Here is a 24,315-nt window from a genome sequence, read left to right on the forward strand (position 1 = left end):
TAAATTAAGTCTAAATCCCTCTATCTTGGTTTGGTCTGTTGTTGAATGCCAGACAAGGGAACCACCACCAGGGGGCGACGCCTCTGGAAGTCTATCAGAAAATGATCCGTATGGTCCGGTTTGTGGACGGCGCTTTTGAACCCTCCAGTTCGGCATTTTGGATTTTTTGCAACCAGTGAAGGAAGTGACCATATTTGGTCGTGGAGGAGCAACGTGTGGATCTGATGAACACGAGCAGCAGAGCAGCACCCTTACTCGATCTGGATCCATCTAGATTCTGGAGTTGAAGTTGTTAACAAAGTTAGCTTCTATAAGTCAAGGTTCAACTTTACAGCTAAATGTTAAAGTCATCTTAGCAGCTAACTAGCATTGGTAGCATGGTAGTGACCTGTCAATCAGCAGGTAAGCCCCGCTCCCTAAAGCATCCCCTGCTGGTCTGGTTGACTCTAAATGGACCTGTCAATCATCAGGTATGTCCCGCCCCCTAAAGCATCCCCAGCATCGCTCATGTTTACAATGTTTACTGAGATAATACATCAAGAGAGAAGTAGGACCATTTTCTCATAGACTTCTATACAACCAGAGAGGAGTCGCCCCCTGGTGGCCAGCAGAGAGAAGTAGGACCATTTTCTCATAGACTTCTATACAACCAGAGAGGAGTCGCCCCCTGGTGGCCAGCAGAGAGAATAACAGATTAAGACACTTCAGCGTCACCTGATATTGATATAAAAACATTGGTTTAAAAATTAACCCAGGTGTGTTGATAGTCAACATCCTCACCAGCGTGGTGATGATGACCCTGAATGCTGCCTTCAGCCGTTTAATCCTCCGCCGCCATGACTAAAAAAATTAATTGCCTGTAGGCGGGCAGGGCGAGGCGTGAACCCTCAAACTGCTTTATCTCGCTCTCTGCAGCTCGCCAACACACCTCGGTCCGCCAAGCTCAGGCTGGATGCCGCCGCTGAACCCCGCTGGGTCGTTATCTCGGAGAAAGCGAGTGGGCGGAGACGGTTATCTGGTCCGCCGCGACACAGATCCGCCGCCAGCACCACTAATGGTCCTTACAGCAGCAGCAGCCGGACTACTATTAGCATCTGAAGCATCCCTTTAAATAATTCAAGCACATCCGCGCTCAAATGTTGTCCCCGCCACAAATAGCTACGATGCAATTTCTCTCAACACAAATTCTATTCTGGTTCTTTAAACATGAATTGATGAATGATTAATGAGTTCTACTGAGAAAAAAAAGTAATAAAGAAGTTTAATGAGTCATTCTGTTCTCAACAAGAGGCAGTCGATCCGCCTTAAAAATCCCAACATGATCAACGTGATTTTAATCATAACCACTTCTGCTAATGAGGCGATTAATTTAGATAACTGATGTATTAATTATGCTGCTGCGTCTTCGCAGCAGAGTTTCCCGTCTGTTCCTGTGAGCTTCAGATTATTCTGTTAAAAATCTATTTTTTAAATAGGACTTTGTGTTTATTTAGAAGTGTTCAGTACTTCTGGATTTATGAGACAGTTAGTGGCAGTACTAAAAGAAAATGTGCCCAGAAATTCAACTTTTTTATGATAAAATCATCACAGAAAGAGCATTAGAATACACCAGCCACCTCTAACTCACAAGCATGAAACCGCATGAACAAAAAACACAATTTAATCTTAATTTTTCCTTTCAAACTCTGCTCATGACGGAGTACGGATAAATTCATATAAGTGGTAGTTATATTTATATATTTACAATATATGTTCACATCCTGCTGTCAGAACGCCCTTTCTGAAACTGAAGCAGTTGTATCTGTTTGCTGTCTGTCAAAGCCACAAGACTCTATTGACAAAATCAGTAATTTTACTTTAAAGAACACATGAGTCGCTGGTCTAATGATACTTATACATACTATAGTTATAGATATCACGTGACTATATATTCATATATACATCCTTTTATACACTTTTAAAAGCCTGATATAGGATGATATACAAACCTAAAAATACATTATTTTTAAATAACAAATCTGGGCCAGTTAGCTTAGCTTAGCATAAAGACTGGAAGCAGGGGGATACAGCTAGCCTGGCTAGAAAAAGAACCTGCTTTTCACAATGTAGTCTAAAAATAGATACTTTTATACAAGGTTTCAAAGGCAGATATCTGAGTGTTGGTTATGAAAAACATTATTACGAAGTTGCCTTTCATCCTCTTCCCTCCGACACAACTCTTAATAAATTCCTCCTCTCATGTATTCCACATCAGAAACACACAGCCGCTTCTTATTACTGGATGTCGTAACATCGAGTCCCCCCTTCGTCACCATGACGACGCGTTGCCTGCTCGGCCGGAACATGTTTCCGTGCGACTCGAAGGCCAGACTAAGTTCCACCCCTTTCTCCAAACCCAAGCATGAATAATGGATTATAAAATTAATCAGCTCTCCGTTTTGGCAAAAAAAAAAAGAAGAAAGAAAAGACAACGGGGAGTGAGTTTTCTCTAGAAACAATCGATAAAACGGGCTGAAGGGCCGACAGTCATCCAGGTTCTGATGAAGACATAGATGCCTTTCAACTAGTTGAAGAAGTATTGTCGTGTACGTGTTGTGTGTGTGCTGTATCGTCTTCCCAGGAGGAAGCCCCGCCCCCAGGAGGAAGCTCCGCCCCCTTGTCACAGAGAGACGTTAAAGCTCTGTAAAATAAAATCGGGACGCTGGTTTTCCTTCGGCACGCCACTCGTGTTTGTCGACCGGATGGCGTTGCACGTTAATGAGAGCAGAGTGTGTGGTAGTGTGTGTGTTAGTTTGTGTGTGTGTGTGTTAGTTTGTGTGTATGTGTTTGTGTGTGTTAGTGTGTGTGTTAGTTTGTGTGTGTGTCAGTGTGTGTTTCAGCCTCGGGGAACAGCCTGGGGAAATCAGTGGAGTTACAACCACGACCGACACCCTCCATACTCCTGTTCTTCTTCCTCCATCCTCCTCCTCTTCGTTTTCTTCTTCCCCCATCCTCCTCTTCATCTTCTTTTTCCTCCATCCTCCTCCCATCTTTTCCTCTCTCATGCCATTCTCCGTCCTCTCCACTTTCTAAATCCTTCCACGTCGTCCTCCTCCATCTCATCTCGTCCTCCTCTTTTCCTTCAATCAAACCTCCTCCATCATTAACCAGGTGAGACTCAAAGATTCCCACCTCCTCTCTACCATCGTTACCCCTCCTCCCTCTTCTCATCCCCGACTGTGCTCAGCAGTCAGCCTCTCAGTGTGTGTGTGTGTGTGTGTGTGTGTGTGTGTGTGTGTGTGTGTGTGCAGGATCTGAAACTAGCACCCGCCACCCACCAAATGTGGTTGAATTGCTGGCAGTCATCAGACCTATACGCCACCTCGGCTATCGGGGAAAACATTTAAGGCCTCTGTTTTTCCTCAAAATCCGTTACTCACAGAATCCTTTGAACACTGAGTCCGATGCGTTGTTTTTAAAATTAGATCTCTGTGCGATGGTCTCATTCTTGAAAGAAGAAAAAGGGCGCCGAGCAATGATCCCGATCGGTTCTCTGCTCTCGTCCCCGTACGTCCAATCACCACAAAACTACATTTCAAACAAAAGACGGCAGCTTTCAAAATGTAAACGTGTGCCGTGATAAATGATGAAGCATAACTCATTATCTTAACACGAGCTCCGGTTCTGGCAGAACTACCGTTTTCCTTCTCGGCAACACAAGAGAGAACGGCTGTGATCAGACGGCGGCTTTGTTCTCCGGCTCAAAGCACAGAAAACCTGCAGCTGGAAGCATTGTTGTTAATGACGGGACCATCTTTCTTCTGGTCGCTCCGCAACACAAAGTTTAACGACAACTCTCAAGCTGTCCAATTTTTAAGGCATTTCCCCCCAAAAGGGTCCTTGAGAGACTTTCAAGGGTATATAGAAAATAAGCACCAAATTAATTGATAACATTAAAGTTCAGTCCCAAAAGTGTTGGTTGAAAAAGTCTGGGAGGAAGGGAAGTATCAGATTTCATGGCAATCCAACTAACGTGCCAACCTGCTGGTGGCGCTAGAGAGGAAATCATCATGGCAGATTCATCTTCATGCCAGATTCACCTCACCGGATTCACCGGAGCTGCAGTACATCAAATCCGTTATCGTTTTCACCAATAACGGAGTGTATATTCTAATTGTACGGACCCAGCAGAGGTGAAAGTATTCGGAGCTTCCCATGTGACACTTTTAAAAGTAAAACTGCAGCAGACATGTTGGTATCGTCCGTCCGTCTCTCCACGGCAACAACGGCAGCTCCTGATGACAACCGGCTGACGATTTATTGATTAATGTCTTTAGTGCGACGAAGCAATTCATCAAAGATCTAATAGAGTCTTTATGAAGCCTGGGCCGGCGTCTCTGCTGGCTCGTCCTCCTCGTTTCATTGAGGATGTGAGACGGAGACACAAAGAGGCCTTAACTCTCCTCTTCCTCTCTCTCTTCCTCTTCTATTGTGAACAAAACTCATCCCATCAAAATGTTTCTTTACTTCTCTTCTCCTCCATATTCTCATCTTCCCCTCTCAGATTATAATCTGCAGCTACAACAGATTCTCACTATTTGCTGTAGTTGGATCCATAGTTCTGACATAATGGATCACTATCTTGCATGCCAGATCACGATGCTGTTACAGGATCAGCGACTGCAGCAGTTTCCACCGTCCTGGACCAGCATCTTCCATTATAATGTAACACAGATCTATTATAGATAATATAATAAAAAGAAAAAGAAGAAAGTATATTTTCAAGTGAGTGAAACAGATATACGAGATAGAAGGCAGCGGCTTATAGGTTTTTCCACTCATATTTTATTTTATGTGGGTCCTTTTATGAGTCAAAATAATAATTTTGACAATAATTATTATTTAATATTTATTTATAATTATTTAATATTTAAATTAACCTGAAATATTTTGTAAAATTTTTACAAATTTTTTTTTTCACACATATTTTATTTTACATCTTAATGGTATGAATTTATTCATCACATTATATCCCCCTCCCAATGGAAAAGTTTGTATTATTTTATAATGATATTACCGCTTATCGTTTATTTTGTAATTGGTTGATTCCATAAGATCAAAGAATCGGGGTTGTTTTAAAGTTACTAGAATAATGACAGTTAGATTTTTATATTAGTTCCATCAGTTATTCCAGCATAATTAATAGCCATATAACTGTTTGCTGTAAAAATAAAATAAAATGAGCATGTTTTCTTCCCATCATCAATATTACAGTACGAGGCTGCAGACAGTTATTTGCACATTTTACGTTTTTCAAAAAAGGAAAATAGGATGTCTAACATGTCGTTTCATGTAGTTTTCTGTATTTATGGAGACTTATTATGATAACCTTCAAACCAGAAAAGGTCAAACATGGATCACAAACGTTTCGATGGTTCGTCCTCCGTCACAAAGCCCAAAACCAAACGGATAGCTCAGTGTTTGATTTGAGCTTTCAGCCGTTTCTCTGTTGCTTTATTGGGACATGTCATGTGTTTTATGATTATTTGATCCTCCACTATGAATGGAGGAGTTACGTTTGTACAGCTGGACGTTCATCTCCTCCTCCTTTATGACTCATATGCTTTTTTCTCACTGCAGATGAATTTGTGAACGATAAACAGTTTGTGTTTGATTTCCATCCGTCATTAAATCCACAGTACGGCTGCAGATAATAATAATCAGAATTTCTGTCTATAAAAAGAGAAAATGATGAGAAATGGCATCATCCAACAACAGAGCCGCTGGAGATGCATCAATATGTTACACTTTAAGAGGAAAACAGTGTATCAAATTCAAATTAAACCAAAGCAAGTTAAACCTACAGAAAATGATAATAAAAGGTATCAAATGTGTCAATAAATTCAACAGATGCAGCATTTTCATCAAAGTCAGTGACCCCATCATGCCTGTCAGCAGATGTAGATAAATAAATAAATAAAACCTTGCAGCTTGGTTGCCCCCTAGTGGCTGTGGGGGATAGTCCGCTTATAGCAAGAAACGGCTCTGTCCAAAAGTCCAAAAAAAACCCCAGCAATATTAACAATGATATACAAGACGTCCACATACCTAAGATGGCGATGACCTCGTCGTCCTGGATGACCTCCAGCGACCCCGACACAACGAAGCACAGCGTGTCGACGCTCTCGCCGGCGTGGAAGATCAGGTCTCCGGGGGCGCAGTGGGTCGTCTGGAACTCCACGGCCAGCGAGCGCAGGCAGCCGTCGCTGGCCAACCGGAACGCAGGATGCTCGTTGAAAACCTGAGGGGGAGGACAGGAAGTCGAGTCCCCTTTGAAGTTGTACTCTGTTGCTACGGTAACAGCTTAGGAAATACATCTGAACTGTACATTGCTCGTCACTGACCTCTGCAAAAAATGTTTTTGGTTTTAATCTTCCTCTTAATGACTCGGTGAGCAAGAGGACAGGAAGTCGGTATTTTTATGGTTTTCTTTAATGAGTTTTCATCTGTTGCTATGGTAACAGCGTAGAAAATAATGAGAGTGAACTTTTGCAGCGATGCTTTGAACATCGTGAGTCGCTTAATTTTTTACAGATGTATAATTATTGGAAGTCTTTTGTTTTTTTGATCTACCTCCTTATGACTTACTGCATTACCTTCATTCGACATCATTAACATTCCTGTAAAACCGACTTGAAATCAAACGATGACATGAAGAGAAGACATTAGAGGAAACACTGATCAGAGTTTTAGTCCTCGGAGACTCGACTGAAGGTGTCCTTCGTTTCGATGCCAGTTCTGCAGCTCGACTCAAAGTGTTGGATGTCCAGGAGCTTCTAACGCTGACCCGGAGTCAGTTACGTGATGTTACGGCTGCAGCTACGCTCGTTCAGTGGAGGGAAAACGTCCGGGGACAGGAAACGGAAAATCACGCTGTGTGAACGTGGAAAATGTAATCGGTAACTATGAGTCGTCATCTTTCCGTATTCTTACAGGTTTAGTGTATAAGCAACATAACATCAAACAATAAAAATCTTTAAAAAAATACGTTTTCCTACGAATGTCCTGCAACACGTGCCAATACAGGATTTTCAAAATAAACTTCCTCACAGGAAAAATCTAGTTTTGTTTTTCTGTGGGTTACATATACAGTACTTTTCCTTTCGTAGTCATCACCACAGAATGAGAACCAGTGATGGGCAGGTCTTTTCATGAAAATAATACATTTTTGAAATATTTGTACATTTATAGGTAATATTTGACTAATATGCGTATATTCTATTTTAAGCAGCAGTCTCTAATCTACACAAGTGGTTTTTAAAAAGTATATTATATTTACATTTTGTTTTTGTTCATTTTTGTTAATCTTTTTTATTTATGTATTTATTTATTCTTTTTCTGAGGTCTACTGCCAGGCAATGCTCTGTTGTGTTTAAAAAAAGTATAAAGTATATTAAAGCATGAGCTGACGACATGGTGACCTCTCACCTTTCACACAGTTCAGACACAGAACGCGCAGCGTGATGATGACAACATGAATGGATACACACCTTCCTGTTGAGATGGACGCAGATGTCGGCGCGCATGTCCTTGGGACAGATGGACAAGACCTGGAAGAGACAGAGAGACACGACGGGGGTCAGGCCGAGTTCACAGAGGAGGAGGAGGAGCAGGAGGAGGAGCAGGAGGAGGAGGGGGGGCGCCAGAGACCGCTCCTAGACGAGGAGCCGTGACGAGTTCACGTGATTGCATAATGGTGAAGGTCGATTGCGAAGGACGTGCAACCGGCGTGCAATCAGAGTTCAACATTCCTCATGTGACGATTCATACAAACGGATCCGAACCCACCAGATCGGTCTGACGTGGATTTGGCCCTGTGGGGGTTCTGGGGATTAATTATCGGAGTGATTCAAAGAACAACTCATTCAATAATTTGATATTCATGTCTTAAAAAAGGCAAAAACCCACCTCAAATTATACAAAAATCATAATTAATTGAAAAATAAATCTTTTTTTTTGTCAAATATGTATATAAATGTGAAATGATGATTTCAATACAGGTGTGATAGATCAAATAAATTACGGTCCCATTCCATTTGTTGGACCCTGGCCCTCCTAAATGGAACAGGGCCATAATAAAATGAATTATTAATTACACCTGCTCAGACCTGATTGGTCAATATTAGTCGGCCATACCGAGCGGTCTCTGAATTGAGACGTCCCGGTCTACGGAGGGTTTCCTGCTTTTTTTTTTGGCGTCACCTTTCGCTCCGGTTGCCTAGCAACCATCTGCGGTCAACAAGAGCATAGAAGAAGTATCTGATTAAAATGAAGCCAGATGACGTATTTTATTGGATTTACTTTATATTCTGATGGAGACGGATGGATTTGCTTCATGAGAGTCTCGTTATTTGGAGTGCAATGCATCTTGGGATATACGCCGAGTGGCGAAGGATCCATCAGTTAGAATCCTCCGAATCAAGAAAAAAGGGCTCAGTTTCTTGCTCAAGAGCACCTCAGCAGAGGCATCTAAAAACCCTCACCTTCCCAAATAACCGTCCTGGATTACCCAGCCTGCTTTGCTGCAGGTTAGCGCGTCTGTGTTTATTGGCCGCATGGTTAAACTCCCTCCGGATGGCGAGTCAAACGACTGTAAATCTCTTTGTCCGGCTCGTTACACAGACTCTCAGATCTCAGCCTAATTAACTGAATAATTGAGGTAAAACACAGAAAAACAACATATTTCACAATCCCGCCTTATTAAATATGAACAAAGGCGAGACTGAATCATCTCTGCAGCATCACAACAACGGCGTTTTGAGTTAAATGGCCTTTGCTCTGTTGGTATATTGTGATATTAGCGGTTTTACTCTCTGGTGTGTTTTAGATTTGGGAGCGTTCTCGTATAAAACAGCTGACTGGACCGTGAAACGGATCCCACGGTGACAAAACACAGCCGCTAATTGGGCCCCGTGTTTGTATTGTTTTCTACGTGTGTTATTATCTGCAGGCAGACTTGGAGATCGATGGGGAGGAAGAGGAGGAGGAGGATTATAATCTAACGAGGAATAGAAATGGTCCGTTCCAGCAGGAGGAGATTAAATGAAATCATTAATTCAGTTTTGTTTTTTCAAACCTTTCAAATCGTAGAATACAGCTTTAAGAGACAGAAATCTAAATTTAAAGCTACAGCAACAACATTTGATTTGGAGGAGAGACTACAGACCGGACTACAGACCAGATATAAACCAGACTACAGACCGGACTACAGACTGGATATAGACCAGACTACAGACTGGATATAGACCGGACTACAGACCAGATATAAACCAGACTACAGACCAGACTACAGACCGGACTACAGACCAGACTACAGACCAGACTACAGACCAGATATAAACCAGACTACAGACCGGACTACAGACCAGATATAGACCAGACTACAGACCGGACTACAGACCGGATATAGACCAGACTACAGACCGGACTACAGACTGGATATAGACCAGACTACAGACCGGATATAGACCAGACTACAGACCGGACTACAGACCGGAGACCAGACTACAGACTGGATATAGACCAGACTACAGACCGGATATAAACCAGAATACAGACCAGATATAGACCAGAGTACAGACCAGACTACAGACCAGCCCCCCAGACTGAGTATCGCGTCCTTCTATAGTTTTCTTTGAGAAACTGAACGAGCGCCCACCTTCCCGATGCTCATGAACACATCTCCTGGATATGAGGAGGAGAAAAGTCTGTGTGCAAAATGAACTGCAACAACATGTAATTACTAGATGAGTTTACTGCATCACACCCTTGTTGCTATGGAAACATGTTATGCTCTATGACAGCGTTGCAATTTAGTCCCTCCTTGGCTGAGACAAAAATCCCTGGACTCCTTCATTACGCTGAAGTTCCGTGTATTTAAACGGCTGGGAGCTCCTACACGACACAATCAGTTAATAACATTTACATAACATCATTTTAAGGATCTGAATCTAGACTTTCACTTCATTAAAAGCAGTGTGATGTTTTAAATCCCGCGTGACCACACAGAAGACGCCTCAGCCCTCGACGACCTCTGACCCCTCACCTTCTCTGTGTCGATGCCCTTGGACATGGACCAGGTGGACACGATGTAGTCCATCACCCTCTCACTCAGCCCCTTGGGGACCTGGTAGAGCTTCAGGAAGTCCCGGACGTTGTTGAGCATCTCGTGGTAGCGGTTGGTGTTGGCATACATCTGCTGGAAGATGGTGGTCACGTTCCCGAAGATGGTGGCGTAGAGCAGCGCTGGAGGGGGGAGGAAGAGGAGGAGGAGGAGGAGAGGGGTGATCAAATGGTTCCCTGGGATGGTTCATTTCTGTCTTGTCATTGTGGTCATTAAAGTGTTTCATAAAAGGTCATTATTTTGACAGACACACACAGTAAATGTCTTATTAATAGGTACAAATCTGTCTCTTATGATGTGTAGTGATGTTAGAAAACGTAGCTTCTGAAGGTCTTTAATACCAACAAGTCATGTGACTTGCAAAACTTTATACCACGTCAGAGGCTTTACCCACAATGCCGCGGGGGTAGGTGCTTCACATGCACAAGCATGATTATAGGTTTATTTGTTTAGGACAAACAAATAAATGCGTTGAAAGTAGTTCACGCAATTAAGGTCTGACATGTAAAAAGGTCAGAAACAGAAAATCTCCTTCACGACGACGATCTGCATTAATGGACGCTTTCGCTGATGAAAACGAGGAGTTCAAACTTAAAGCCTCCTGTGTTCTCTGCTGCTGCTGTTTCCATCGAGACTCAAAAATCCCCCCCCCCCCCCCCTCCACTGCCTCCTAACAGCAAATACAAAAGACACAAGAGGAAAAGAAGTAATATGTTTAAAGGAGTCATCACCTGGAAATCGCAATTTCTCTTGTTAAAACATGCATATCTGTGTTTGACCTCAGTTGAAACTTGCCTGAAAGGCTGGAGTTTGAAAGTGGCGCCGTTTTTTCGCTTCTGCTCTTTTTCCGAACAGGAATAGCACACAAGGGTGTGCGTTCCTAAAGCACGAGATTTTGATTCTGCGCCTTCGGTGACGTCACCGTGGCGGCTACTTGCATAGAGTGGTGAAGTCCCGCCCCTCCATTTCCGGGACATGGGTCCTCAAAAGCAAAAAAATATCAATGCGATTCAATGGGTAGATACAAATTATTTTCTGGTCCCGTTTGAATTGTGCCATGGATTTCACATATGTTCTTTGTGATATTTAAAGAAAATTTTTCACGCAAAGAAGACGACAATTAAGCGCGAAGAGTTTTGATAAAGTTAGGTTTTGTGTGAGCCGCTTTGTGAACTACAGCTCCTCGCTGTTCTCGTCGCGAATGATATACGTCACCACCCGCCGAGTCCGAAGTCCGCCGAGATGGCTGTTTCTCTGCTCCACTTCACCGCTTTTTTCCAAGGGCAGAATAAAAGTATCGAAAGGGGGGAGAACCACTATAAGTCGGGTCATGTGGAGAGCCTCAACTTCGCCGATGGGGAGGGAAAAGGGCGATGACGTGACGTCACATACGCGACACAACATGTAGTCTTTATCATTGTGTTTTCTCAATGAATTTTAACTGAAGAATTGCACAATAAACGGTCAAACTCTTGACATGGAAAATTATAATTTAAGCCTATAAACAACATTTGTGTAATCCAAGGCATAACGACCGGGGGATCAGATAATAATTATTTTCCGTCCATTGAACACCATTCATTTTTTTCGCTCCGAAAGGACCCATGGCGCCGTTACTTCCTGCTTCCGCTTCGGCACTCTATAAGCCCACCCCTCTTTCACCACCCAACCCCGCCCCGTCCGCTACCTGAAGTCGCCGAAGCGCCGCCATTATGTTTTGGAGTCTGCATGCAGGCAAGCCCCCCCGGCTCTGTCCTTCCTGCGGCGAATCAACGCGCGCCTCATTACATATTATACAATGCACATCCGGACCAGTCAAAACCTCGCGCGTAATCTCGCGTGATAAAATCGCGGTACGAAAAAGGGTCAGAACAAGCTCAATGTTTGATTAAATTTTTTTTTTTTTTTTCTAATAAGTTTTACGAATTGATCCAAAGCGATCCAAGGGGGGCTGGATACGTATAAAACCAGGTGATGACTCCTTTAAAGACTTTGGGATTTAAACAACTTTAATGGGGGTGGATGGGATCTGATGATGGGGGAGCAATTATGTTCCTGGATTTAAATATTCTGTTAGCAAACATTAATCCCTCCCATGTAAACAAAAAACATTTAAATGTTTAAACTTTGCTACTTACTTTACCAAGAAAGTAAATGACATCAGCTCCTCATTCACGCCTATTCCCTCCCAGAAGACATCTCCCCCAACCGTCAACTCGGATGGTCTTACCAGCTTTACCCCCCTCACCTCTGAAGATGTTCACGCACTTGTTACATCTAACCGTGCCACCACCTGCTCCCTCGACCCGATCCCCTCCTCTCTTCTCCAAGACATCTCACACGACATCTTGCCATTCCTAACCACCCTGATCAACTCCTCCCTCACCTCAGGTGTCATTCCAGCGGATTTTAAGACAGCTACCGTGAAGCCTCTCCTTAAAAAACCCACCCTAGACGCTGCTGACATCCAAAGCTACAGACCTGTATCTCTTCTTTCATTCCTCTCTAAAACCTTGGAACGTGCCGCCTACAACCAACTGTCATCCTATCTCTCGCTGAACAACCTCCTAGACCCTAATCAATCAGGATTCAGGACTGCTCACTCCACTGAGACGGCCCTCCTCACAGTGACCGAGTCCCTGCGAGACGCCAGAGCCTCGTCCCACTCCTCCGTTCTCATTCTCCTCAACCTATCTGCTGCGTTCGACACAGTCAACCACCAAATCCTCCTCTCCACTCTGGCTGAACTTGGCATAACTGACTCTGCTCTCGCCTGGTTTACATCATACCTGACAAACCGCACCTTTCAGGTCACATGGAATGGCTCTATGTCCAAACCCTGTTCTCTGGACACGGGTGTCCCTCAAGGCTCAGTATTAGGACCGCTTCTGTTCTCACTATACACCAGATCACTAGGTTCTGTTATCACATCGCATGGATTCTCCTACCATTGCTACGCTGATGACACCCAGCTGTTCCTCTCTTTTCCCCCGTCCTCTGACGCTCACATTGCAACTCGCATCTCGGACTGTCTGGCTGACATCTCTGTCTGGACAACTGCACATCACCTCAAGCTTAACCTGAATAAAACCGAACTCCTCTTCATCCTAGGGAAAGACTGCCCTCGCATGGACCTGTCGGTCACTGTCGAGGGCATCACAGTATTGCCGTCGTCAACTGCGAGGAACCTGGGTGTACTCCTCGATGACCAACTATCCTGCACCCCCAACATCACTGCTGTGGCCCGATCCTGCAGATTTGCCCTCTACAACATCCGCAGGATTCGGACCCTCCTCACAAAGGATGCAACGCAACTCTTGGTCCAAGCACTGGTCATCTCCCGCCTTGACTACTGCAACTCTCTCCTGGCCGGACTCCCGGCCTCTGCGATTAAACCATGGCAGCGTATCCAGAACGCTGCAGCATGCCTTATCTTCAATCTACCCAAATTCTCCCATGTGACCCCCCTCCTCCGTGACCTCCACTGGCTCCCTGTTGCAGCACGCATCCAATTCAAGACGATGACACTGGCCTTCAGGGCCATCAATGGAACTGCACCCATCTACCTTCAAACACTGGTCAAACCTCATGCCCCAAAGCGAGCACTTCGCTCCTCTACTTCAGCTGGCCGGCTGGACCACCATCGCTGAAATCAAACAAATGTCGCTCAGTAAAGTCCAGACTCTTCTCTGTTCTGGTCCTCAGTGGTGGAACAAACTCCCGACTAATGTCAGGACAGCAGAGTCATTTGCCATCTTCCGAAAAAGGCTCAAGACTCACCTGTTCAGACTTCACCTCGACTAGCATGACCCCCGCCCCCCCCAAAAAAATAAAATAAAATAAAATAAAATAAATAAAAAAACCCTTACCTATAGCACTCTGATCGTAGCACTGTTGCTCTTGAAGTACTAGTTTACTCAGATGAGGATCTAACACTTGTTCTATTTTTAGCTCTTACTTTATCGGCAATGATACGTTGTGGTTTCCTTGTTTCCTTCTTTTGACAAATGTACTTATTGTAAGTCGCTTTGGACAAAAGTCTTCCATCCACATGTGCCATAAAGTCACTGTCTGGCTGGCTTTTCTCGAGGAAGTCAAGAAGGCACCAAATTGGAAATGTATTTTACATTTCGACTACATTTTAATACAGATTCATGTTTCCACCGGTGAAGTATCCTTGAAGGAAGCGCTAAGCTGTCAACTTCCAAACAAGTTCTCTTGACTTGTTGGCCTATCATGTTTGGAGGCATACGGCATCGCATGTCATATGTAGTGAATGCAGAGCCGGGGAACATTATTTTAAGGATCCCATTATGTGCCATATAAATCATGGGAAGGTTCCGGTGTGAGACAGTCGAGTCGTGTTGAAGAGGGACCTGCTGTCACTGTGAGGCCTGAGATAAAGTTTGAATACGTACATGGCAAGGAGCGAAAAAGAAGAAATGGATGGAGGGAACCCAAAAGGAAGAGAAGTGTGTGTGTGTGTGACACAAAGAGTGTGTGTTTGGATGAGACACAAAAACAGAGAGAGGGAAGCGTATCGTGCCAACGGCGAGATAAACACTGCTCCAGTTTCATTCTCTCCAAGTCAGCAGCCTGTCCAGGACCCCTCCAGGACTTATCCAGGACCCCTCTGGGACTTTTTCCAGGAAGCCTTCTGGGACTTTTTCCAGGATCCCTTCAGGCGGTAGAGAAAGACGATCCGGAGCTGAAGCCACACGGCTCTCAAACTCCAAAAACACAAGACTCCTAATTGGGCTGACGTCACCTCGCCGCGGAGCGACGGCGAGGATTCGACCCTTCCAGCTCACCGTTCGCCACGATGTGAAAGCAGCGGGATCAAACGTCTCCAGGTGGGAGGGAGGAAGTTTGAACTAAGCCATAAAAGATGAACGGCTTTAAGAAACAAGTGACAGAAGTCCAGAGAAAACTGCAGAAACATAGAAGCAGGATGTAAAGTGTTAAAATAATTACCCGATGGTTTAGAACTGGAGGAAGGAGATCGGAGTCAGCTCAAGGTCCAAACAGGGATTTAATCTTGATCAAGAGGAGAATTCACAGAGCAACATGCTGGTCTGTTACAATGTGTAGACTCAAAGTGTTGTGAGACGAACATGGTATTTATCCATCTTCTTGTGGGTGTGTTTTCACTCAGTTCACAGGGATGGAAGTCGTAAACTCAAATGTTTAACTAAACCTTGCATGGGTCACAAACCCTACCTGGGTCATAAACCACAACTATGTCGCAAGGCACACATGGGTTGCAAAACACACACAAATGGCCACAGGCCACAGGTCACAGGTCACAGGACACATTTACATTCACACATAACCTTCTCATGTGTAAGTCTTCAGTTCAGATATCTCTCATCAAGAAGTACAAAATTTCCATATCATAAACAAGGCTTCCTCTTGTAACTTCACTGACGTTCTTCAGTTCACTCGTGTCATATTTCTAATACAGAACATTCCCACACAAAAAAATCAAGTTTCCAGGGAAAAGTCATTTTTTATGGACCAGAGAGAGTAACAAAGCTACTCAGTTCACAGTAACATCAGTCTCCTGGGTGAAAGTCCTGTGTGGTTTTTTTTACCAAAAAGACCTCCTCCCTGCGGGGAAAAGTGAATTTCAGCACCAAATACATCTGTATGGAACTGCTTCAGCCTGATATAAAACACATAAATACCTCGGCTACACTGAACTGATTGGACTTGAGTCTATAAAAAACTTTTTTTTTGTTTGTTTTGGTGCCATAAATGAATTCAGACAGTTCAGTCAAAGTACTCAGGCTACAGTTTATAGCCGTCGTTTCAATACTGTATTAGAAATCTGATCTGTCCCTCGTGGCTCTGTTTATTTAAATCCTCTCTCTGGTGGCCAGGGGGAGTTTTAGGGAAGGAGGAGGAGGATGAGGAGGGTGGGGAGCAGATGAACAGCTTTACTTCCTTGTATTTATGACTTGATGGAGCCTGGTGATGGGAGGAGCTGGGACAGAATGTCAAAGTGAGGCTCATCAACCGGAGAGTCTTTGCAGGAAGTTTAACTGCGACATCTCTAAACAATCCTTTGGTTGCTAGGCACCCATTACCGCAGCGTTTCTTCTGCACCTCCCAGAGATCACCTGTAGGTCTCACAGCGTGGGCGGGTCCGTGACAACCGTCTATTTGGGTCTGTTTTAAATCATCGTTTTCTACCTGAATAGCTAAAAGGAAGTTAAATCAGAGGCAGCGTCGCGTTCATGTGGCACGAAAAACAAAAGAGTTTCATTTAAGTAATTTATGTAAATGGAAACGAAACATCAGAAGAAAAAGCAAATAGTGTTTTATCATCTATTGTTAAATTCATTCTGGAGAACATCCCATAATCTGATGAACAAACAATAACTTAGAATAGACAGATCTAGAGATCTATAGTTTGTCATCTAATCTTAAACATTTAATAATAACAATAACAATACATTTAATTTTCCTTTCAGAGCCCTTTAGGACACAGTGAATTAAAAAAAACAACAGATAAAATACAAAAGTTAGAATAAACAGATCTAGAGATCTATAGTTTGTGATCTAGTTAAACATTTAATCATAAACTCAATGGTTGTATAGATATGAAAGCCAAGAAGTCCGACCCACAACAACACGGGTCAGGTGGTCGTCGTAAGCCCCTCCCACTATGGACACACTGTACCAGTTGAAATTGAAGAAATCATCTTTCTTTGATCCCTTTCAGCTCCTCTATCATCTGATCTCAGTAAGGGAAGTTTCACCTCCATATTCTACCTTCATTACTTTCTCCATAAAAAGTGAAAAGCAGCTCCGGATGACGACAGATTTCTGCAACAGAATAAAAAACTACACACGAGTGACGGAGGTCAAACAGAGCACAAGCGTTTTAATCCCGATGATGATGATGATGATGGACCAGTATGGCGACCGGAGAATCCCCCCACCCCCGTCCCCCGTGTCATGCTTGTTTTTCCGTTTGCGGGTTTGGGACAATCTGCCGGAGGAGTTTAGGATGGTTTGTCAGAGCGGATGAGAGCGAGGGGACAGAAATGTGTCAGACCGTCCGGGAGGAGAGCCGGAGACGCCGTGTCACCGCCGGGAACCCGGACACCCCCAAATATCAGTCACAAGACTCCTACATGAAGAGACAGGCAGCACACACACACACACACACACACACACACACACACACACACACACACACACACACACACACACACACACACAGAGGCCTTTCTAGAAAGCACCACAAGGTCGGGAATCACTAGAAACTCAGTCTGAACTGAAGGAGATTATTAAATGATGAGGAGATGTCAGATCTGTTCACTATAACGATGCTATCATAGACTGTGAATAAGAAGTGGATGCAGTCGCCCCATTGTGGACTACGGCACCCTTACTGGATCTGGATCCATGTGGATTCTGGGGTGAAGCTGCTAACAAAGTTACTTTCTGTAATTCAAGTCAAATCTACAGCTAAATGTTAAAGTCAAATTAGTAGTGACCTGTCAATCAGCATTGAAGCCCCGCCCCCTAAAGCATCCCCTGCTTTCTGGTCTGTTGGACTCTAAATGGACCTGTCAATCAGCAGGTAAGCCCCTCCTTCCTTCCTGTCAGTTGTGATGACATCACACTACAAAACAAAAGTCACGTTCAGGGAAAAAAAATACGCAAAATAAGATCAATACAGTGAGAGATTTCAGATTTGGGCTTCTAGCCGACCCACGTGGAAGCTCTAAAAACCCAAACGCACCTCCGTCACGCAGACAAAACCAAAAATAGCAGCACGAAGTCAAAATAAAAAAGCGTGCGAGGCCTTTAGAGCCCCCCCTCCATCAGCAGCACATCCAGCTCAGTCCATTTGCTGCTCGCCGAGCCAAGTCGGCGTCCAGGCTGCATCACAACACATTACACAGTGACAGGGCACGGCGCTCCGCCAGCCAAACGCTGAGCGAGCCAGTCAGCCGAGTCCAAACAACCCCCCCCCCCCCCCCCCCCTCCCCCTCCCAAAAAAACCCCACCACCACCACTACTGTGTAAATCTGTTTTGACAAGCAGTAATTGTGCATCAAGCGCTGTCTGGGTAAGTAAAACATTCTGCCTGATTGTCTCCATATAAATATTGACTGAAATCTGCAGAAGCATTACACAAGCCCCGCCCCCTCCCCTCCCCCCAGCCTCCACAATCACCTCTGTAATACTGCTTCTCATTAGGTCAAACTAATTGGCTGCTCACCGCCGTTTCAAATAAACACAGCTGATGTGTGACGACTCTGCGGCGGCATCAGGAGGAAACGTCCTTGACTTCAAAATAAAACAACGTCCTTCCTCTTACCACGACGAGTCCGTTAATCCGTTATAATCCATTAATATAAGATACACGGCGGTGTGTCACATTGCTGAGTCATCAAAAGCTCACCAAAAAGTTTTGGAATAAACATGAGAAGCTACAGCTAGCAGCCTCTTAGCTTAGCATAGCTTAGCATAAAGACGGACATCATAATGTCACTCGCTGTTCCTGCAAGTCATCAACTTTACACTAAAATTCAAGTGTTTTCAAGGATTTCCAGCACCCGTACGAACCCAATTAAGCCGGTTTGTTCTGTTTTGCTGCTCGATATGGAAACTAACGTTGAGGATAAAACAAACTCATTTAAATATCCTGGCAGGTGTTTGCAGGTTTATTTAGTAATCCGTTGTTCTAATGATGACGGACAGCGAGGCTTTTTCTGGAGGTGCGAATGCAAACGGATGCAGGAATAATGAGAGGGAGACAACGGTCGCCTTCATTACAGTGAGGAGGAGGAGGAGGAGGAGGAGGAGGAGGAAGGATGATCCGGGTGTAAATCCCTCTGAATCAGAGTGTCAGACGTTCGAAAAATGAGAACTAATGAATTCTTGTTTCTTCTGTTTGTGCACAAATGTTTTTTTGTTTTTTTTCTTCTCGGGAGTTTTGAAGTTTGAAGAAGGAGCGTTGTAGTTTCTCTAATGGGACCCGAGTTTAATAAGCCGGCTCTGAAGGTTCCACCGAAGGGGGCGGCGGTCTCCCCGTGGACCGGCAGGAGTAATGAAGCCATGGAGGACCGCTGGTATCGAACCAGGAGATGGTAAACAAGGGGGGGGGGGCCCTGTAGTGGATCTCTACTGGACCTCTAGTGGATCTATGAGTCCTTGCTGGGACCCATCAGCCCCCACCCTCCTCCAGCCAGTTAGCATCAGATGACAGCCGCTGCAGACATTGATCGACCTTCCAGCTCCCGGTTTCATCTCACTTTAGCTCCGAGGGTCAAACATCGGAGGGCATCAGATCCATGTGGCTGTGAGACAGGAGCAGCAGGTGAGACAGGAGCAGCAGGTGAGACAGGAGCAGCAGGTGAGACAGGAGCAGCAGGTGAGACAGGGGCAGCAGGTGAGACGGGAGCAGCAGGTGAGATAGGAGCAGCAGGTGAGACAGGAGCATTAGGTGAGACAGGAGCATTAGGTGAGACAGGAGCAGCAGGTGAGACAGGAGCGGCAGGTGAGACAGGAGCAGCAGGTGAGACAGGAGCATTAGGTGAGACAGGAGCATTAGGTGAGACAGGAGCATTAGGTGAGACAGGAGCAGCAGGTGAGACAGGGGCAACAGGTGAGACAGGAGCATTAGGTGAGACAGGAGCATTAGGTGAGACAGGAGCAGCAGGTGAGACAGGAGCAGCAGGTGAGACAGGAGCATTAGGTGAGACAGGAGCATTAGGTGAGACAGGAGCAGCAGGTGAGACAGGAGCATTAGGTGAGACAGGAGCATTAGGTGAGACAGGAGCAGCAGGTGAGACAGGAGCATTAGGTGAGACAGGAGCATTAGGTGAGACAGGAGCAGCAGGTGAGACAGGAGCATTAGGTGAGACAGGAGCATTAGGTGAGACAGGAGCAGCAGGTGAGACAGGAGCATTAGGTGAGACAGGAGCATTAGGTGAGACAGGAGCAGCAGGTGAGACAGGAGCATTAGGTGAGACAGGAGCATTAGGTGAGACAGGAGCATTAGGTGAGACAGGAGCAGCAGGTGAGACAGGAGCAGCAGGTGAGACAGGAGCATTAGGTGAGACAGGAGCAGCAGCAGGTGAGACAGGAGCATTGAGACAGGAGCAGCAGGTGAGACGGGAGCATTAGGTGAGACAGATAGAGAGTGACTATGGAAATCACACATTTTTCTCTCCCCTCCTACTGTCATCAATTAAACCGGAGGAGGAACCGATCCATCAAACCCCGGCACACCTGCATGATTCAATTATCCCCACGCCATCCGTCCGACCGCCGGCTCACACACACTTTCACCAGAGCAGAAATTTAAAAATTAGAATGAAAATAGGAGTGATTGGCTCCTTTTGGAGGACTTCTTTTTCACGGCGAGGGGGAAAGGATGAGAAGGTGAGAATCGGGCTCAGAGATGAATGAGCAGCGACGAGATTCACCGCGAGGACGATTACAACTGGTGATAATTATGGAAATGAGGTGTGTGAATCACCACACACACACACACACACACACACACACACACACACACACACACACACACACACACACACACACACACACACACACACACACACACACACACACTCCCGCAGCCCCGGGTGATTTACACAGCACACGTAAAATAGATGAAACTGATATTCATTATTTATGGCGGAGCTCTACTGTAATGTTGTGGATTTCATCTGATGATGAAACACTCGTAACACACCTGAACGCTCCGGTGAACAACGAAGAGCTGACAGCTGAAACACAAGGAATCGTGGAAAAGGAGAAAAGGCCTCGTTAGCCTGTTTTGACATCCTCAGTCTCGGGATTTTGCTCATTATAATCCTCCAAATGTGACTGTTTCTGCACGGTTACATCCTCACACTGAGCTGATAATTACACTCAGTGATTAGAGCTTCCATCTTTTGGGACAAATAAGCACCTCGTTAGCTTCCTTTCTCAAAACGACAGGAACATCCCATCGCCGATTTGCATCTCGGTGACAAGGATCGGTGTTTGGGGGGCAAGTCGCTTTGCTCAAAGGCACTCCTCCCTTTACATCTATTATTCAGCGTTCAGCCAAGGTGCCCAGCGCTGCCATGTTTAGCATTACGAGTGAACGCCGTGACTTTCTGAGGATGCCGTCGTGATTAAAGAGACGACTTTGGTAATGCAACCTGCAGAGGACGGAGCGATGCACATCCAGTCAGGAGACTAACAGTATCAACAGAAGGTCACGGCGACTAATGTGGCGGTGGTGTGGCGGTGGTGTGGCGGTGGTGTGGCGGCGGCGAGGCAGGAAGCTGTAAACACAGCAGAGCTGCCGAGCGTCCAACGACAGAGGAATGGAGTCGTGGAGGGAAAGCTCCCCAGAGTCAATGTGAGGTGGAGTGCATGAATATATAGCAGGCAAAAAAACCCCCGGATATTGCAAAACTACGACGGCGTACTGGAAAATGAAAAAAAAAAAAGATTAAAAACAGAGCCGAGAGAGCGCAATATTCTGAGAAAAAAAGTCGAAAATGTGCAACTTTTTTTTAATATAATAAAGAATCTTGCCCTCCCCTCTCTCCTCCGTTTTCTTTTGGCATATATGCAGGTACACATATAGCCGAAATACACCAATTGCTTGGATCCACTAACACTGGACGTGTGCCGTTGCTATGACAACAAGTGAACAAGTGAAAGCTAGCATTTCCCCTGACCGCCCCCGATCAATAAACCCCGACTTTACTTTTTCTCACAGTTTAAAAACCATTAACGGCATTGCGGATTAATGACTCAACTTTCTATACAAGTGAATCTGATTGGTAGTTTTATCGTGCAAACTTAACAAAACCAGAAACCTCACAGGAGGAAGAGGAGGGATGGATTTTAATTTCAGGGGCAGAACGTCTCCAGAATTGTGTTATTTGATGTTCACAGACTAATCCTGATGAGTCAGAGAGAGAGAGAGAGAGAGAGATAATGAGGGGAATGCCTTCGGAAGAAAGGGTGGGAGTAATGGTGAGAGAGAAAGAGGGGGAGCGGGGATGAGAAGAAACGACGACAGAGGTGGCTCTTTATGGATTAGAGGACTAATCGCCTCGTTGTTGCTGCTGTCAGAGAGAGAGGGAGAGCGAGAGAGAGAGGGAGGGAGAGAGAGAGAGGGAGGGAGGGAGGGAGAGAGAGAGAGAGAGAGAGAGAGGCCACACACAGTGGAGTCTCACCCAGCTCTCTCTCTCTCTCCCTCCCTCAGCATCCAGCCACATGTGTTCCTCTCTCACTGCTGCTCGCTTTCCAAACTAATCAGGGCATCTCAGCTGAGGAGCCGGAGGGGCGAACGACGCCGTGAGCTCCTTCCTTCCTCCTCCTCCTCCTCCTCCTCCTCCTCCTCCTCCTCCTCCTCCTCTTCATCCCCCATTTCTGTTGTCCTTCCTTTTTTATTATTATTCTCGCCCACTTCTCCCTCCCTCCAGCTCCATCTCCATCTCATCTCCTCCCCCTATCGTTCTCCCGGCATCATTTTCATCAACTTCCCCTCTCCTTACCCCCCCATCCACCCCTCTCTCTCTCTGTGTGTGGTGGGTGAGGGGCGATCAGGGGGAGAGAGAGAAACCCAAACCCGTCTTGGGGATTGCGTGGAAGTGGCTCGGGGCTCCAGTTCCTCGCTGGAGCCCGTTCAGCATCAAGCGGGGTTTTAAGTCGGATAAATAGTTGGCCGAGGGCGACGCGCCTCCTTTCTACACTCCCTTCTTTAGTTTTCCTCCCCTCGCTCATCCACACCCCCTTTTTTCTCCTTCTTCCTCCTCTCTCCCGCTGAGTCTTTTAAGTCTCTTCCGTTTAGGATGCATGGCCATCAAGCCGCGCTCTCCGGGCGAAAACCTCCGCCGCTTCCTTCCGCCCGGCTGCGTGCATCACGGCGCCACCGAACCCTCTCTGAGCTCAGGTAACTCCCAGAATGCCCTGCGAGCTGCAGCCCCGTCAAGTGAGCCTCGGTTTCTTGATACTCCCCCCCCTCTACCGGTAACACTTCCTATGATGGGCCTATAATATTACATGATATAATGCATCATAATGTGCTTATAGCTCCATATAATCATAGTTTCAAGCACTCATGAAGCATTTTATAATGACTTACTGCTGCTTTGCAAGGATCATAGTTGATTATAATAAATTATATTATTTTAATAATGCAGTAATGTGAATATAAGTTACTCTCAGTGGTCATTGTTTGCTTTGAGTAAAAATAAAAAAGCACTCATAATCATGCGGGGGAGGGGGGTATATTCTGGTTTCATTAAGAAATAACACTCGTCTTGTGTGTTTTTTTTTTGCTGCTGAGCTTTTCTTCCCATCGCTTCGTGGTTTTAACCCGCCTCACCTCTGTGATCCAGGTGTCCTATTAAATCACCTTCACACCTTTTTCTCCACAGTGATATAAAAACACTTCCAGCGGGGGCTCAGCACTTGCCCTCCTCTTCTACCGATACCTTTAATGACTTTTTCACCTTGACAAACACAAAGAAGGAGAAGGAATCAGCTTCTCTGGATGCCAATTATAGCGGCATGGCAAAACTGCAAGAAGTGAGGTTTAACACTGACGAAGGCCGGTAGGATCCCGGGGTTTAGAACTCATATTCAGAGCCGGAAGCCGAGTTAGTGTCAAGAAGAAGAAGAATGTGATAACCGGCAGTGTCTTATAGGAATCAGAGAGAAAAGGGCTTCGGTTGAAGAGTGAAGCTGTTGGGAATATCATCATTCTTAAAGTGTTAAAATGTTACAGTCGGCGGGGAAAGAACAGACGTTTCTGTGGGAACTTTAACATCAATGTTGAATGAACATTTTGTCAACTTAATACTGGTGGTTGTTTATTTTTATTCATGATAACAAGGAAGCTGACAGGCTCCTCTTTGGGTTAAAACGCTCCTCCACCTCATAAAAGTAGACAGCAAACACGGAGCTGTCAAGATCAAATCTATCGTTTTTTCATAACTTCGGTTTTTATTCCTTTTTGTTACGATGTCGGGGGTTTATTGTGCAATAACAGCAGTTCTCCTTACATGATCCTTTTACCCGTTTAGGAGTTATTCTCAGGCTAACGTTCTGTTTAAAGGCTGTGTGTGCGGGAGCTGTCCGAGGTGCTGAAACGCAGCGAGGAGATCGATAAACAA

At 45.2% G+C, this 24,315-nt stretch overlaps 1 protein-coding gene across 1 annotated transcript in view; it reads right to left on the reverse strand.

Moving 5' to 3' along the window:
- Positions 1–24,315, reverse strand: part of kcnh5b (potassium voltage-gated channel, subfamily H (eag-related), member 5b) — an 86,879-nt gene that overhangs the window by 19,860 nt on the left and 42,704 nt on the right. The window contains exons 9-11 of the mRNA XM_084013654.1: positions 10,085–10,284; positions 7,530–7,589; positions 6,088–6,280 (exon numbers count right to left, since the gene is read on the reverse strand). Of these exons, the coding sequence (XP_083869780.1) occupies positions 6,088–6,280; positions 7,530–7,589; positions 10,085–10,284 (453 nt within the window). The remainder of the gene's footprint in view (positions 1–6,087; positions 6,281–7,529; positions 7,590–10,084; positions 10,285–24,315) is intronic.

This window comes from Eutrigla gurnardus (genome assembly GCF_963514095.1).
Source record: "Eutrigla gurnardus genome assembly, chromosome: 7".
In the NCBI taxonomy this organism is placed as follows: Eukaryota; Metazoa; Chordata; class Actinopteri; order Perciformes; family Triglidae; genus Eutrigla; species Eutrigla gurnardus.